Source organism: Zeugodacus cucurbitae, chromosome 5 (assembly GCF_028554725.1).
Source record: "Zeugodacus cucurbitae isolate PBARC_wt_2022May chromosome 5, idZeuCucr1.2, whole genome shotgun sequence".
Classification (NCBI taxonomy): domain Eukaryota; kingdom Metazoa; phylum Arthropoda; class Insecta; order Diptera; family Tephritidae; genus Zeugodacus; species Zeugodacus cucurbitae.
In genome coordinates this window covers 14,133,114-14,147,746 of record NC_071670.1, presented here as the reverse complement: position 1 = coordinate 14,147,746, position 14,633 = coordinate 14,133,114, and the positions used below count along the sequence as shown (strand labels likewise).

General features: G+C 33.8%; 6 protein-coding genes across 8 annotated transcripts; 2 read left to right on the top strand and 4 right to left on the bottom strand.

The window, feature by feature from the left end:
* Positions 1-41: 41 nt before the first annotated feature.
* On the bottom strand, positions 42-4,442 carry LOC105219514 (uncharacterized). 3 transcript variants are annotated; one of them, XM_011195710.3, is made up of 9 exons: positions 4,225-4,442; positions 3,724-3,825; positions 3,199-3,596; positions 2,774-3,129; positions 2,375-2,468; positions 2,164-2,306; positions 2,068-2,104; positions 615-776; positions 42-512 (listed from the first exon to the last, which is right to left on the bottom strand). In XM_011195710.3, the coding sequence occupies exons 1-9, from the start codon at positions 4,318-4,320 to the stop codon at positions 137-139; spliced, it is 1,764 nt and encodes a 587-aa protein (XP_011194012.1). In that variant the 5' UTR covers positions 4,321-4,442; the 3' UTR covers positions 42-136. The 3 variants fall into 3 exon arrangements, with proteins under 3 accessions (XP_011194012.1, XP_054087449.1, XP_054087448.1); XM_054231474.1 differs by having other exon boundaries at positions 4,202-4,301; XM_054231473.1 differs by lacking the exon at positions 4,225-4,442 and adding an exon at positions 3,935-3,984.
* A 718-nt stretch (positions 4,443-5,160) lies between these two features.
* On the bottom strand, positions 5,161-7,659 carry Slc25a46_0 (mitochondrial outer membrane protein SLC25A46). The gene is made up of 8 exons (XM_011195709.3): positions 7,432-7,659; positions 7,171-7,353; positions 6,914-7,098; positions 6,724-6,847; positions 6,503-6,661; positions 6,381-6,437; positions 6,092-6,307; positions 5,161-6,031 (listed from the first exon to the last, which is right to left on the bottom strand). The coding sequence occupies exons 1-8, from the start codon at positions 7,461-7,463 to the stop codon at positions 5,476-5,478; spliced, it is 1,512 nt and encodes a 503-aa protein (XP_011194011.1). The 5' UTR covers positions 7,464-7,659; the 3' UTR covers positions 5,161-5,475.
* A 197-nt stretch (positions 7,660-7,856) lies between these two features.
* Positions 7,857-9,410, top strand: LOC105219512 (39S ribosomal protein L3, mitochondrial). The gene is made up of 4 exons (XM_011195708.3): positions 7,857-8,000; positions 8,084-8,180; positions 8,242-8,780; positions 8,844-9,410. Exons 1-4 carry the CDS (start codon positions 7,963-7,965, stop codon positions 9,280-9,282), a joined length of 1,113 nt encoding a protein of 370 aa, XP_011194010.1. The 5' UTR covers positions 7,857-7,962; the 3' UTR covers positions 9,283-9,410.
* Positions 9,291-10,725, bottom strand: LOC105219511 (beta-lactamase-like protein 2 homolog). The gene is made up of 5 exons (XM_011195706.3): positions 10,462-10,725; positions 10,230-10,396; positions 9,951-10,160; positions 9,788-9,897; positions 9,291-9,706 (listed from the first exon to the last, which is right to left on the bottom strand). Exons 1-5 carry the CDS (start codon positions 10,578-10,580, stop codon positions 9,437-9,439), a joined length of 876 nt encoding a protein of 291 aa, XP_011194008.1. The 5' UTR covers positions 10,581-10,725; the 3' UTR covers positions 9,291-9,436.
* Positions 10,726-10,852: 127 nt separating this feature from the next.
* LOC105219509 (adenylate kinase 8) lies at positions 10,853-12,268 on the top strand. The gene is made up of 5 exons (XM_011195704.3): positions 10,853-11,067; positions 11,130-11,259; positions 11,321-11,434; positions 11,494-11,834; positions 11,925-12,268. Exons 1-5 carry the CDS (start codon positions 10,975-10,977, stop codon positions 12,081-12,083), a joined length of 837 nt encoding a protein of 278 aa, XP_011194006.1. The 5' UTR covers positions 10,853-10,974; the 3' UTR covers positions 12,084-12,268.
* LOC105219510 (CXXC-type zinc finger protein 1) lies at positions 12,119-14,459 on the bottom strand. The gene is made up of 4 exons (XM_011195705.3): positions 14,308-14,459; positions 14,126-14,247; positions 13,384-14,059; positions 12,119-13,287 (listed from the first exon to the last, which is right to left on the bottom strand). The coding sequence occupies exons 1-4, from the start codon at positions 14,335-14,337 to the stop codon at positions 12,502-12,504; spliced, it is 1,614 nt and encodes a 537-aa protein (XP_011194007.1). The 5' UTR covers positions 14,338-14,459; the 3' UTR covers positions 12,119-12,501.
* Positions 14,460-14,633: the final 174 nt, after the last annotated feature.

The following is a 14,633-nucleotide window of genomic DNA, read 5'->3' as shown; positions in this document are numbered from 1 at the left end:
GGGTAAACTTTAAAGTCAGTAAACTTTAAAGAGAAAGTTAAAGCCTTTCTTAATATTTAACGAACGGTTTGAACAAACTTTATTTTTATAAAATTGCATATATGTATGTACATTTTTCCTTTCTTCATTCTTATATTTAAGTATATAACAACATTCCAAGTTTCAAAATTACAGTGTGTACGGAAAATTGCATAATTAAAGCCCCAAATCCTTTGTAAAACCCTGTGTAACCTTCCATATTTATAATAGTACTATAACAATGTTTCACTCCCTGGAAATACGTTAATATTGGTTGCACAGTTTTACCATTATCAAGGTTATCTATAATGGTGCCGGTATCCTGTAGTAGAAGGCGATGCAGTACGGTTTCCATTGGATAAAATGCCACTTCGGTAATAATGCGTGAAATAAGATCAGAACGCATTTCAAGTTTTTGATTCTCATAATTCTCCCACGGTGCAGAAATTCTGTTGTTTCGCAAAATAGCCAAAGTAAAACTTTTTACTCGCGATCTAAGGAGCACATAAAAACAAACAATTTAGTTGGTGTAAAATTATGTTTTTGTTAGCGAACAAATCTGTAGGCTTCGGACAAGTTTTTTAATCGTTAATTACCTAAAAGCATCTTTTGCGACTTCCACGCACAAGTATGGAAAAAATAGTGATTTTAACGATATCTGACGTCTGTGACTAGTAGAACTGATATAGGGTACCAATAAGCTTCCTACAGTGCTTATTAAACAATCTCTTTTTAGTCCTAGCGTAGCAGCGTCGATACTAGTAATGAAAAGAATGCAATTCCTTATACAAACAAATTATAAAGCGCTAAAATATATGAATATATATCAAATTTATCAGGATGACTATAGGTATTTGACGTTTGAAATATTTCTACTAAACAATCTTATGCACTATTTTATTTCTAAATTAATTTTTTGTCTAAACCATCGGGGAGGTGAACGAATGTTTCCACGTTCGAGAAGATAAAAAAGAACAAGTAGGGTAGGGCTAAGTTCGGGCGTAATAGAGCAGTTAATACTCTCGCAATTTACTTATTTAATTTTATGAAGAGAACACACACAATTTGAGGTCCTCATGTTCGACATCTGGGGCCTTGAAAAGTTATAGTCTCACTATTAATAAAGTATTCGGACAAAGTTTTGTACCGATGTCTGCATTGCTGCTAACTTGTTGTAAAGTGAACGAATCGGTTGGACTTTGAAAGTATGGTATATGAAAAGTAGGCGTGATTGTGAATCGATTTATTTTATTTTCAAACTGTAGAATTAGGATGCCAAGCAAATTGTTCGAACATAATTTCGTTGAAATTGGTCGAGTAGTTTCGGAGATATGATTTTTGACAAATTTTGTAAGCAAATTTGTGTGAAGTCCTTGTGTATAATCTTTCCCATGAAATTTAGAGTTTCTGGTGTTTTTCTTTCTAAATTAAAATATTTTTAGTAGTTTTCAGCATAATCTTTGTATTGGAGTTAGGCATGGTTATAAACCGATTTCCTTCATTTCTAGACTGTATAAGGAAATTACAAAAAGAAACGACCCTAGAGAGTTCGGTTGATATAGCTTTAGTAGTTTACGAGATGTGTACAAAAAGCTTAAAAAATTACATCAAAATATATCCCGAGTGCGGTCCTGTGTACCAAAATTTACTTTAATAATGGTTTAGTTATAGCTCTTTATATGTTTTCGCTTTTCGCCATTTTGTGGGCGTACTGCCACGTCTGAATTCGCCCAACTACGTAGGCAACCTTGTTATGGTGCTTAGAAACATGTGTACCAAGTTTCATCTAGATATCTCCAGTTATCGCTTGCACGGAGGGACGGACAGACACCCGGATTTCAATTCGTCTCGTCATTCTTAACATTTTGGTATATATAACCCCATACCTCGTTTAGTTTTAGGACTTACAACCAACCGTTTGGTGAACAAAACTATTTATTATACTCTCTTTGCAACTTTGGTGCGAGAGTATAATATTTATTTAAAATATCATATTTTTGTCAATTCCACTAGTAACTTACATATATACATACATACATACATACATACCATTTGCTTATTATATAGCCAGCAATCGATGTTTCGCCTTTATGTAAAATCAAATTAATAATTTAGAGAATTGAATGCTATTTAAATATAACTAACCTGAGAAAATTGGTTTTCCAAGTATCCATGCTATGCCTTTACATATAAGGCTACAGCCAAAACCTTTCCAAAATGTTTTATGACCTTGTCGACAGTACAGTTGTATTATAATTGGCACCAAGGAAAAAGGGAGTAAATGAAACCTGTAAAATAAAATAAAAATATGTTAATATATGTATAATAAATTTCAACATTTTAATAAAAATATTACCTTCGGGATACGATGTTAACTTGACATTGTTGGCGCAGTACAATAAACGGATGAGAGAGCACATTATCTGCGATCCAGCTTAACCCGCTCAGGCCTATATAAGTATCACAATAAATAATATAAAAACTGGTAGCAAGTGTAAAAACTAAATTTGAAATATGTTTCGTAATACTTCAAAATTTAATATTATAAAATCATATAATAGTAACGTTTTTTCATATGTATATACTGAATAATAAAAAATAACGAAAATACGATAAAAATCGCTTATTTATAGAAAAAAAAAACTTCTTATATTAATAAAAATACAAATTAAATACAATGCCTATGTGAAAATATTACTTCCGCTAGTCCTAGGTATGAACTACTGCACTACTTAACTAATTTAATGGTATGTACCTTTGCTTTCATACTTGGAAGTGTATGAATTTCCATAACAATAGTCATATACAACGTTATCATTTCTCCTTCTCTCATTATATACTCGTGGTAATTCTTCATGGTAATAACCTCCTCTTATAATGCCTTGGTAAAATCTTTCTTCTTCGTATTGTTGCCATTGATTGTCTTGGTAAAGTCTTTCTTCTTCGTATTGTTGCCATTGGTTGTCTTGGTAAAGTCTTTCTGCTTCGTATTGTTGCCGTTGATTGTCCTCTACAATGGGTTCTGCGAAACGAATTCTGGCAATTTCATGGAAAAGCATTTCTTCTTCGTTTTGTTGCCATTGATTGTCAGCTATTATTGGTTGTTCAATACTGAAATGAGAAAATTACAATTTATAAATAAAACCAGATAACATCTTCACAACTTGTTGAGTTACTCACTTATCATGAACAAACACACCCCAATAGCGCATAGCATTTAGAAAAGTATTCGTATTATTACATACCGGGCATCTGAATGAATTACCAGCTGAATGTGCAAACGTTTGCAAACACAATTTGTGAAACCAAACGTGACGACAACATGGGGCGCGCAACATTGTCGCTGGCTTGAAACGACTACTTTCCCCTAACAGTTTCTCATAGCAAATGCAGCAATATTCACTCGCTTTTGGACGATATTTGGGTACTTTTACATGCCGGTGACAATACGAACGATTGGGTGCAACAAATTGGTTTCTAGCTCCGTTGTTTATGCCACAAATAAAGTGAAATGTACGTTGACAATCTTTGTTACTGCAACTTATATTTGCAGTATTCTTGTTACAATAGCAGCAAATCTGCATAGATATATGTAAATGTTAAGGATTACTAATCTTATTTAATTTAGTCGATAGAATAATGTTGAATAAACGTATTTTAAATCATGATATTATGATAATAATTACAATTGTAATTTATACTTACCCTGTCATTGAAAAGCCTTCCTTGTTTTGAAATATCATTAGGTAAGTAGCCATAAAACCCATTGTCGTGGCGACCTCTACGTTGTAGACCAGAAGATAAAAACTGAAAAGAGATTGCTATATTAATATATGTATACTAAAAAATAATTTCAAAAATATCTAATCTAAAAAAGAAGGAGCAATTAAACCTCTATCTAATAACATAAATAAACCTTATTTTTATTAACAGACATATGATAACCACAAGTTTTTTTTTTCCACTTATAAGTTATTTGACATTACTGACATATATAAGAGCCTTTAGTTCGGGGAATCCCATATTAGATTTCGTCAGTGTGGTATATTAATATATTAACATTTTTCCGAAAACTTGCTAATTCAACTTTAATTTTTAATATTTGTGGATATTTATAATACTTATAACTTTAATTTAATTTCATATTTCATTAAAATCTACAATAACATTTGTATATACATACATATAAAACAAGTAATTTCATACCAAGCAATTCATATGCACAGCGTTGTTTTGCCTACGAATAAACTGCCCATATTGTATTACATCCTGCTGTTGAGAACCGCATAGCTGACACTTCATTATAAAAACTTTTAACGTTTAACGTTGTAAGCAATAATATTAAACAAAAAATATATTTTGAAGAACTGCAAAAGAAACAACCTATTTGAAACACTTTTTAGAAATGTTCGATATTGACAAGAAATTGTGTCAAAGATGAGCAAATTATCGATTGTAGGTTTATAAATCGATATTTGTAAATCAAAGATAATAGTAGTTACTAGTTATCATAGTTTGAAACATACCACTTAAGGAGATTTTAAAACAATATAAGTTGAAAGTTTTATTTTCCTTCAATCCTTTATACCTATTCATTACCGTACAATTTGTAGGCTTTCTGTTCATTAAATATTTAATAAGATTTCATAAGTGGCAGCGCTATGAAGGGACAAAACTGAAAAACGAAAACAATTTTCCACCACAGTCGGTGCACCGTTTCCGGAAGGACATAATTTCATATCCAGCTAAATTTTCGAATTCCTCCAAAGTTTTTGAGGACATTGATGACGTTACAACAGCGGACGCAGCAACAATTTCTCTTCAGTAGTTAAAATTTAGATTAGTGGTTTTTCCTAATATAATTCTAATGCTACAATCATTAAGAAATTACACCCCAATTGTGTAAGTCTACTGGAAAACTTGTATGTATGTCTATAGTGTTGTCACTTTTGTGTTTATGCAGAAATAAGTGAGACTGTTAAAATTAAAATATTGAGCTGGTAGATTTGGCGGCAGTTTTATTTGAAAACGTCATAATTGTTTGAGGAGCATTTTTATTCATAAAATTTATAAATATGATAGGAAAGGAAAGGATAAATCTAAACATAATCCTTATTAAAACAATCATATAAGACAGGCGAATTATTTGTCATTTATGCCCGATTGGTCAATTTTAGCACTTTTTATTTATATTGTTTTTAGTGTGAGCATTCAAAAAAGATGTTTTATTCTTTTGTCGTGGTATATTCGCGATGTTTTTAATTATTAACCAAATTTACATTATTTATCGTTATATCTAATATTACATAGCATTATCATGCAATTTTGCTACCTCTGTTTAAATAAATTATGTATTATTATTAAATTTAGCATAAGTTCAGTTGAAACTTGAAAGCATATACATATATAGCAGATTACTTCAGTAGTCTAGATATACGATAATAGTTTCGTTATAATTTAATCTAACGAACGATTCCCCATGCTTTGAACGTCCAATTCACTATTGGTACTTAGGCTCGGTGAAATTGTTGTCGAATTCGAGATGAGGCCACGATCCAAATTATAGTATTGCATAACTTTTTGCGGTGGCCGACTAGAAATTACTTCAGTTATCTGTGTGACTACCCACTTTGTTAGCTTTATAACAGCAATATGTGCAGCGAACTGTAGAACTATAGCGCCAAACCCTTTATAGAGTCCTGAAAAGCCTTCTGCAGCGACCGTAGTACGATAACAATCGATAGCACCCTGATAATTTGTAAGTATGGGTACAACAGCATAGCCATTATCAAGATTATCAATAATTGTGCGGGTGCCTTGCAATTGAATGCGATGTAAAATCGTTTCAAATGGATAAAATATCACTTCTGTTGTTAGCATAGAAATTAGATTTGAGTAAATTTCTACATTTTGATTCTCCAAAGTGTCGTCCTTATATTTAGCACCCTTACGTTCTTGAGCTTGTTGAATGCGACGACGCATAATTCGTGATGAGATACCTTTGATCACAAGTCTAAAGAATTTCTTATATAGTTTTAATAGCTGATTAATTAAATACGTTTTATAAACATACCCAAATAAATATTTTGTAATACCCACGGACATGCAAGGACCAATTAAGGCCCACGCCGGTAGCATACGTCCTTTTTGTGGTGAACTCCAATACAACAAACGTAAGCTGCCTTCTCGAAATACATCAAAAAGCCCAGGCTTTTCACTGGCGATATCGCTCTGCACTGTCTCCACCAAGGAAGCAGAGTAAAATGGCATTACAATCGCAATGCTAACACTATCCGGTTTATCAATATATGTGCAATTAATTAATATTAATAAATTACGATTTTGAATAAACTTAGTCATACCACTTTAATATAATATGCTGACCAAATTTCTTAAAAGTTGTACGGCTATCCACATCTCTATAAAATTAAATTTTAATTAAATATAAGTTGCACTGTTTCACGAAACACGTTCTTGAGCTCACTTTGGCCAATGAGTTATTTTGGATATAACGTCGTCTACTGCTAAAGACATGCCACGTACAAGTAGGCAACTACCTAAACCTTTCCAGAGTGTAGTAACACCTTGCCGCCGATGCAGATGGATAATGCTGGGAACCAGCGCAAACGGATGCAAATGATAGCTGCATGTATTAAAACAAAATATGAATATGTTATAGTTTTTAACAAATTACAATAGGTATACCGTCTGGAAGCATTATAAACTTGACATTGTCGTCGTAATACAATGAACGGATGGCTGAGCAAATTTTCAGTTACCAAGCTAACCCACTGAACCCCTATGCCAAGGTACTTCCGAATGGATATTTCTATCGCCCAGGAAAGGAAATTAAATACAAATGTGATGTGGTACTGTAACCAAGTTTCTGTCTTACCATCCTCTTGACTGTCATAGTAGTTATCTAGCGCCTTATGCTTTTCTAGCGGTAATGATAGATCACGCTCCGAATTGACATATTTCAATCCAGTCGAACCACCACCTGTCATGTCATGTGTTGAACCGCCTAAGCTGTCAAGATAATTTTGTGTGTGCAATTGTCGTTCATCATGCAACGGGTATCTGGAAATCAAAGAATATTGCATGTCATAACTTATGAAACATCCGTGTATATTGTTATTCACTAAAACTCACTGCATATGAGTGCGTGGTAAATTAAGTGTATTAGGCGGTACTAATGCACTCGCTCCAGCACCAGTTGTAATGTTTGATGTCATTGGGCCCTGAAGTTGACCTGCACTAAAGATGTTTCGAAGTCGAGTTTGTTGTTCAGGTTCATCGCTGTCATCATCCTCGTTTTTTTCATTTGTCGCATACCTGCAATATAGATGAAAATTAAAATTATGCCTTAAGGAATATCATTGCGAAACCAAACTTATTTGGCTGCTCACTCACATTAATGTTGAATAATTATTCATTCCTGCCATTACACGTCACAACCCCACACTTAACAAAATTATTACAATTTCGTTAATGCCTCTATTTGTGCGTTCTTTTATATGTTTTTAATTTGTTGATAAAAAGAAATATTTCTTCCTACTAAAATATAAAAATTCTTCAATTTCCCCTAACCATCTGAGCAAGTGTCAGAATTTGGCAACTGATTTTTAACAAAAACAATTCGCATCTGTATGTTCAGTGATTGAAAAACTTTTGAAATTAATAGAGAAAATGTATGTTTTTTAAAAATAATTTTCATTTAAAAATGTTTCTAAAGATTGCTTTAAAATATTGATCTGAATTGAGGAAATAGCAAATATAAGATCATATTAAAAAATAATTAATGTAATTATATGTCTCTTTTTTTAAACGTAAATAAGGTGTGGCAAGGACAAGTCGGAGTGCGGTTCGCTCATATGGCACAAAAAGAAAACATTGTTAATGAATTAAAACTTAGAGCAAAAGAAAATATTATTATTAGTCAAAATGCTGCGCACACTTATTATTGATCTAAATAAATTGCGGTACGTATAGATTCACATAAATCAATTCCTTAATTAAAAAAGTATATCTTAACTAACCTCAAATTTTAACTGTCTATCACTAGGCTAAATCCAGTAGTGGTTACACAAGTGCGGGAGAAAGGACATTTATCCAGACCTCGTTTGAGAAATCCTTATTGGTTTGTACGCAAAGATAGATTGGTAAGTCAAGCCTGTGAAATGTTCATTATACTCGACAAATACTAATATATTTTACCACAAGGCTCGTGATACTACTGTGACAACAGAAAATAAAGCGTTCGTAAAGGAAGTAATAAAGGACAAATACGGACCACCGGCAATTATTAAAGGTATACCTTCATACGACCAATCGGCTCTTATAAAAACAGAACAATTTGAGCGACAGCCATGGCATGAAAAAGCACGTCGTTGTGGTCTTATTGCACGTAAAATTGGACAGTATCCACTTTGGTTAAAAAATGGAGAACGTATACGTACTACATTGCTACAGATTGTGGACAATCATGTAATTCGTTATATACCGCCAGAGGAATATCAACCTGCGCAGAAGCCTAATGTTGCCAATCTAAATAAATATGGTTGCCTGTTGGTGGGTGCTGAGTCAGTAGATCCCTCTACATTAACCAAAGAGTATTGCGGATTGTTTCGAGATTCTGGAGTTATGCCTAAACGTAACATTGCGCGATTCATTATTTCTCCAGAAGCAGCGATAACTGCTGGCACACCATTAAATGTCGCACACTTTAGAGTGGGTGATTTTGTAGATGTGCGAGGCAAAACGTAAGTGGATAATAAAATAGAAGCAATTTATAGGTTTATTTTTATATAACATTCGCCTTGTAGTGTCGATCATGGCTTCCAGGGAGTAGTAAAACGTCACGGATTTAAAGGAATGCCTGCATCTCATGGTGTAACAAAAACACATCGTCGTGCTGGTAATATAGGTGGTGGTGGCGAAAAAGGTCGTGTATGGCCGGGCACAAAAATGCCTGGTCATATGGGTAACCGTTGGCGTATAGCGAAAGGAATGCGTATTTGGCGCATCAACACCAAGTACAATGTTATGTGGGTTCAAGGCAGTGCCATCCCTGGACCCACTAACGGACTTGTTTATATATATGATACAATTTTACCGCTACGAAAACATAAAACCGCTCCACCTTTCCCCACAACTTTTGAAGAAGAAGTAGAAGCATTAACTGGGCCATCAGATGATATATGGTACGAAGAGGTACATAATTTCAAAGACGATACTATAACTTATCAACCAGAAAGTAATTAAAGTACAGCTTGTTAATGAAATTGTTGTAAATTTATTTAAAATATACCACCCCTGTTATATCCATATATGCCACCTATGTTTAATACACATTCTCAATAGTATATTAAATATTGTATTATATAAATCAGTATGGTGATCATTTTAAATTATCACACTATAGAGCACTACTCCTTTGTAATTCGTAAAATTTTTCATCATTATTTGAAGTTAACTTCAGTTTTCCTTCACGTTGTAATTTCTCGAGATGATGTCCAACATTATATGCAGCAGCCGGCCATAATTGTTCCGGTGTTTCTTTGTATACATCACGTACTACGTCCATGGCTTGCAATGGTTTATTAGGGTTTCGACTGAAGAAATCCAGTACTTGAATTTCACGCTGATTTCGATGATTAATATAGAATGTGATTTTGTCAACTGGTTTCTATAGAAATATGTATATACAATGAATTTATATAAAACTATCATTTACATACATACATAAATACTAATCATAGTATTTTACCTCAATAACATTACCATGTGCAGGATATATGATTTCAGGTTTTATGCTCAATATTTTGTGCAAACTTTTCATATAATCATATAAGTCTTCAAATACTGCAGTACCTTCGCCTATTAGAATATAAAATGCAAAATACGACTAGTTTAAAAATACAACTTCATACCCAAAATACAGTCGCCACTAAACAATATGCCATCTTCGGTAGTCAAAACAACATGATCCGTTGTATGTCCTGGTGTGTGTACAATTTTCACTTTTGCACCGTCTACACTTAATACTTGTTCATCCTGCAATGGGTGCACCTTAATATTTGGTGGGATCTCTGGGCACACATCTAATGCGTCGGTACGTGGAAATTTGTAAACCAAGCAATCTAAATGTATTTTAAGTTGTATTAAATGATTTAATACAAAACACTCAAAAATATTGGTATACAACCCACCACTTGCAGCGCATGTCTTTAACACATCCTTCACGCCGCCTACATGATCATGATGCCAGTGTGTAAGTATAATTGTACTTAGTGAAGCCTGCTCCTGCTTCAAAACAGAATTTAAATGCTTGATATACTCTGGTACGTCCACATCGCCAGTATCTATTAATATGCGTCTTGCAAAGAATAAAGATAACATTAATATATTAATTTAATAAATAAACTTTGACCTATCTTTTACCTTTTGCCTGTGCCCAATAAATATGTGTTGGTACCTTGCAAGGTCATCGGACTGGGATTACATCCTAATATGCGTATAATAGATGAGGTAAGACGTGTTACGGGTGGTATTAACGCCATTTTCGAGTATTTACAAATTTCTAACTACTTTTCAAGTATAATTCGGCTGTAGATATCAGTGATAATTTCTTATCAGAAGTTTGAGAACTACAACGTAAACAAAAACATATGTTCACGCAAGATTCCCCAATCCAAAAATTTCAACACAGGGATACAAAACACATTAACACTGCGTTTAAACAAAAATGTTTTCCTCTGCTACACCCCATTTTGTAACGAATATTGATATGCTGAAACAAATTGAATGCTTATTATAATTAGAAAAACACAATAATAATAATTGTCAGTTGAAATTTTTATTTTGTAATATTTTTTCTTCATTTCGAAAGCAAATAATTTAACTTCACATTTTCTCTACACTATTTGATTTAACTATTCAATATTAAAATACAAAATGTATAATTCTATTAATAAATTGGGTATCGCTGAATATTCGGCAGAACTAATGGTATATTTTGAAAAACATAAAATAATAGAAATTGTAACGGTGAGAGAATTAAAAGGTTAAAACTATTTGTTATACGTTGAGATTGTATATACTGTTTATAGCGTTTAATGGTTGAAATTGGCTTAATTCGTCCTACTAACCCACAACAATGGATCGCCACGAATATTCGACGCATTGCGGATGAGTTTTATCATAAATGTTTAAAAGCAAGCTATACATCCAGTACTATTGGTAACTAAAACAAAAAAAAACAAGTTTAATTTCCTGTGTTACTAATTTTATTACTCTAAAGATTACTACCAATTGCCGCGACATTTCCACCATCGTATAGTCGTATTTGGACGCAGTGGTTCTGGTCGCAAAACACAAGCATTGGCGATTGCAAAACGTTTTAATTTAGTTTATAGTAATATTAACAAACACATTTAATCTTACCTCGTATTAATAACCATACGTAACATTTAGTTGATGCAGAAAACTTGATTTACACAAGTTTCTTTCGAAACGATGAAGTTGCGCAAAAATTACATAAAGCATTCTTAGAAAATGTGGCAAAGCATAAATCGGCTGCGGTATCGAAGGTACTACAACAGCGTCTACTGCAAATGGATGCCTTACGACAAGGTTGGGTGTTGATAAACTATCCACGTAATGTGGAAGAGTTCACGGAAATGTTTGAAACGTACAAAATACCACCCAACAAAGTTATATATTTGCAATGTCCGGAAGTAATGGCGATGCGACGCTTAGTTTCAAAGCCAAATTTGGGATGTCCACAAAATACGTGTGAATACATGGAGCATGAGGTAAGAGTTAAGGGTTGTTGGGTTATCAGAATTCAATGATAAACTTTGTACTTGCACAAATTGTATTTCTCTCGCGAATAACTGACATAGATGGCATATTTTTCGCATAACGAAGCAACAGTAAATGAATACCTCGCACGTCGTCATGAGACAATCTATGTAGATTCAACACCTTGTTTTGAAGCTGTACGCACAAACGTTTGGACTCAAATGGAGCGTTTGCCTTATGTAATGGGTTATAAAAATTAATAACAAATGTTATAAAAGTTAACAAAATTTGCAAGTAGTATTATAAATGGCAGTTCTTTAATTGCTTTTACTTATACTAGATCATAGCTAACTTTTCTACAAAGCATGTATGTACATATATTTCATATACTTTAAATAAGATTTTAAAACATTAAATGCTGCACTTCATTTTGCCAAGCAACCACGATGCCAAGTTTAAATAAATAATATATTTGATAGGCATGCAAATCAGTAAACATTTGAAATTAGCATACAAGTTGTGATACACATCGTACGTTATGTCAATCACTTTCTATTAACAATATCAACTAAAATATCATTTGTTTTGTCTTAGTTCATATGTTATAAAATTACAATAGCGCTGCATAATAATTTCTATACTAAGTTTTTTTTTTTTTTTTTGTTCCGTAAAATAACCCTAACTATGAGTGGTCATGTCACCCGTTGTCGTGCTAGAATTATTATAATATTGCTGCCTACATAGTTCCTCCATTACATCGTGATTATAAGTTGAGTGTAGCATAAGGCCTAAAACGCCAGCGCGTGAGGCCATCAGATGTCGTATGTGACGTTCTTGTTCTAAAAGTTCGTCCATTTTTAGCCACTGACGCACCCGTTCCAAATCGATTTCGGCTCGACGTATTTTTTCCCAGACGTAATGTTTGAAGCAGCTCTTTTTAGGTGCGCGGCAAAATTCACCAGTTGGCTTGAAAACGTTTGCCACCAGCGGACAACCGCATACATCAGTCTCACTAATTTTCGGATCTTTACAGTGTTCGGGACAAAGTACGCGTAAACGTTTACAATACGTTTTACTAGCGGGATTATAAAAGTCACAGAACATTGAATTGCCTTCGATGCGCGTTTTGAAAATGCTACCGAACGATGCTTGGGATTCATATTTATTAAAACATTTCTCCATATGTTTGATTGCGGTGCGCGAATGTATTTCATGACCACAAGTAATGCAATACATCGATTGCTCATCTTCGATGTCATTATTGTCTTGTGTTCGATTGGGATCCAATGTACTGTGCTTGGCACGCTCAACAATCATATCCAACTCCATATGTCGCTTGTCGAGTTCAGCTAAAGCGAAACGAACTACAGCTTGTTTAGCACGTATCTGATCAAGTTGCTTTTTATTTTCTTCTTCAGCCCGACAATTGGATAGATTCCATTCTTGTACACGTTGAGGCAGCACCTAAAAAAATATATACATATACATCGCGGACACAATGGTACTATATGCTTCTTATGTCAATGTCATAATGTCTACTATGCGACGCATAAACCATACCTGAAAAATACGATTAGTCGCCAAATTGATGCCACATACTTCGCTGCAGTACTTTGATTGTGGTCTTGCATTGTTTTTACAACGTGGTCCATAACATTGTCGCACGCCCTCTAAATCTGGATTCATAAATACTTCTGGACTTAGTGAGCGTTTCCGTTTCCGTGAACGTTCTTTCGGTTGCTTCTCTTTGCGTTTATGCCGAGTTGGCACTTGTGTGGCAACAGGCGCAGCATTTTGCTGTTGAGGTGGTTGCGGTTGTTGCTGTTGTGTTATGGGTGTTGGCGGAGCTTGACACACACGCATTTCACAACGCGGCTTGTGACCACCTACACGTATGCGACATGATTCGCATATACCACAATTTGGCGTGCGACATCCTTCACAAATACCACAGCGATTTTGTGTTTGTTTATTTCCACCTGCTGTTGCTGTACCACTATTGACTTCTCGTACATTTACTTGTTCCTTTGCCTTTTTACGTTTATCAGTGTCAGTAATGTTAGTAGCACCACTTGGTGCTGAAGTCTTTTCAATTGGTACCACTCGGAACACAGTTTGTAAACTGGGGTCTTCTTCTTTGCAGCGTTGACAGTAATAGTGTCTTATATGCTTAGCTTCTTTCTCAGTGATATTGATGCAATCACCGTGATACCACTCTTCACAGCCATCACAACCGCTGAAATACAACATTGAATGAATTAATATACATAAATATAAATGTTTATTGGAAATGCTAGCTTACATCATGAAGCGGGAACAATCAGAAGTCCTACAAATGCAATATGCCTGGCCATCCTGCTTCATTATGGTGGCAATTTTAGACTTCCTTTCCGGTAAGTCGAACTCTCGAGCTATCTCTTCTTTCTACATAAAAATCATTACTAATTAATTCATAATTTTGGAAAATATTGATAAATTGCTTACGGATTTTTTATATTTTCGCTTATCAGCCATTTTTCGTGAATGCCAATAAAATATCAAGAGAAATCAGCAAGAAAAACAAATATTCAAGTGCCAAACTTGCCACTTGTATCGAAGTCATATAAATTAATATTGGCTTTAAATTAAAAACATTTTTTTTGTTTTTAAATTATAATTTTCACTAATAACTTAAGGAGAAAGCAATAATTAATAAAGATAGTTATATTTGTGTTTAGCATAGATTGGAAGAAAAATAGCATATAAAATATTTTAAATCCGAGTCATTTGAAATCATTCCGCGTAAATGCATTAAAGTCAAACTCACCATA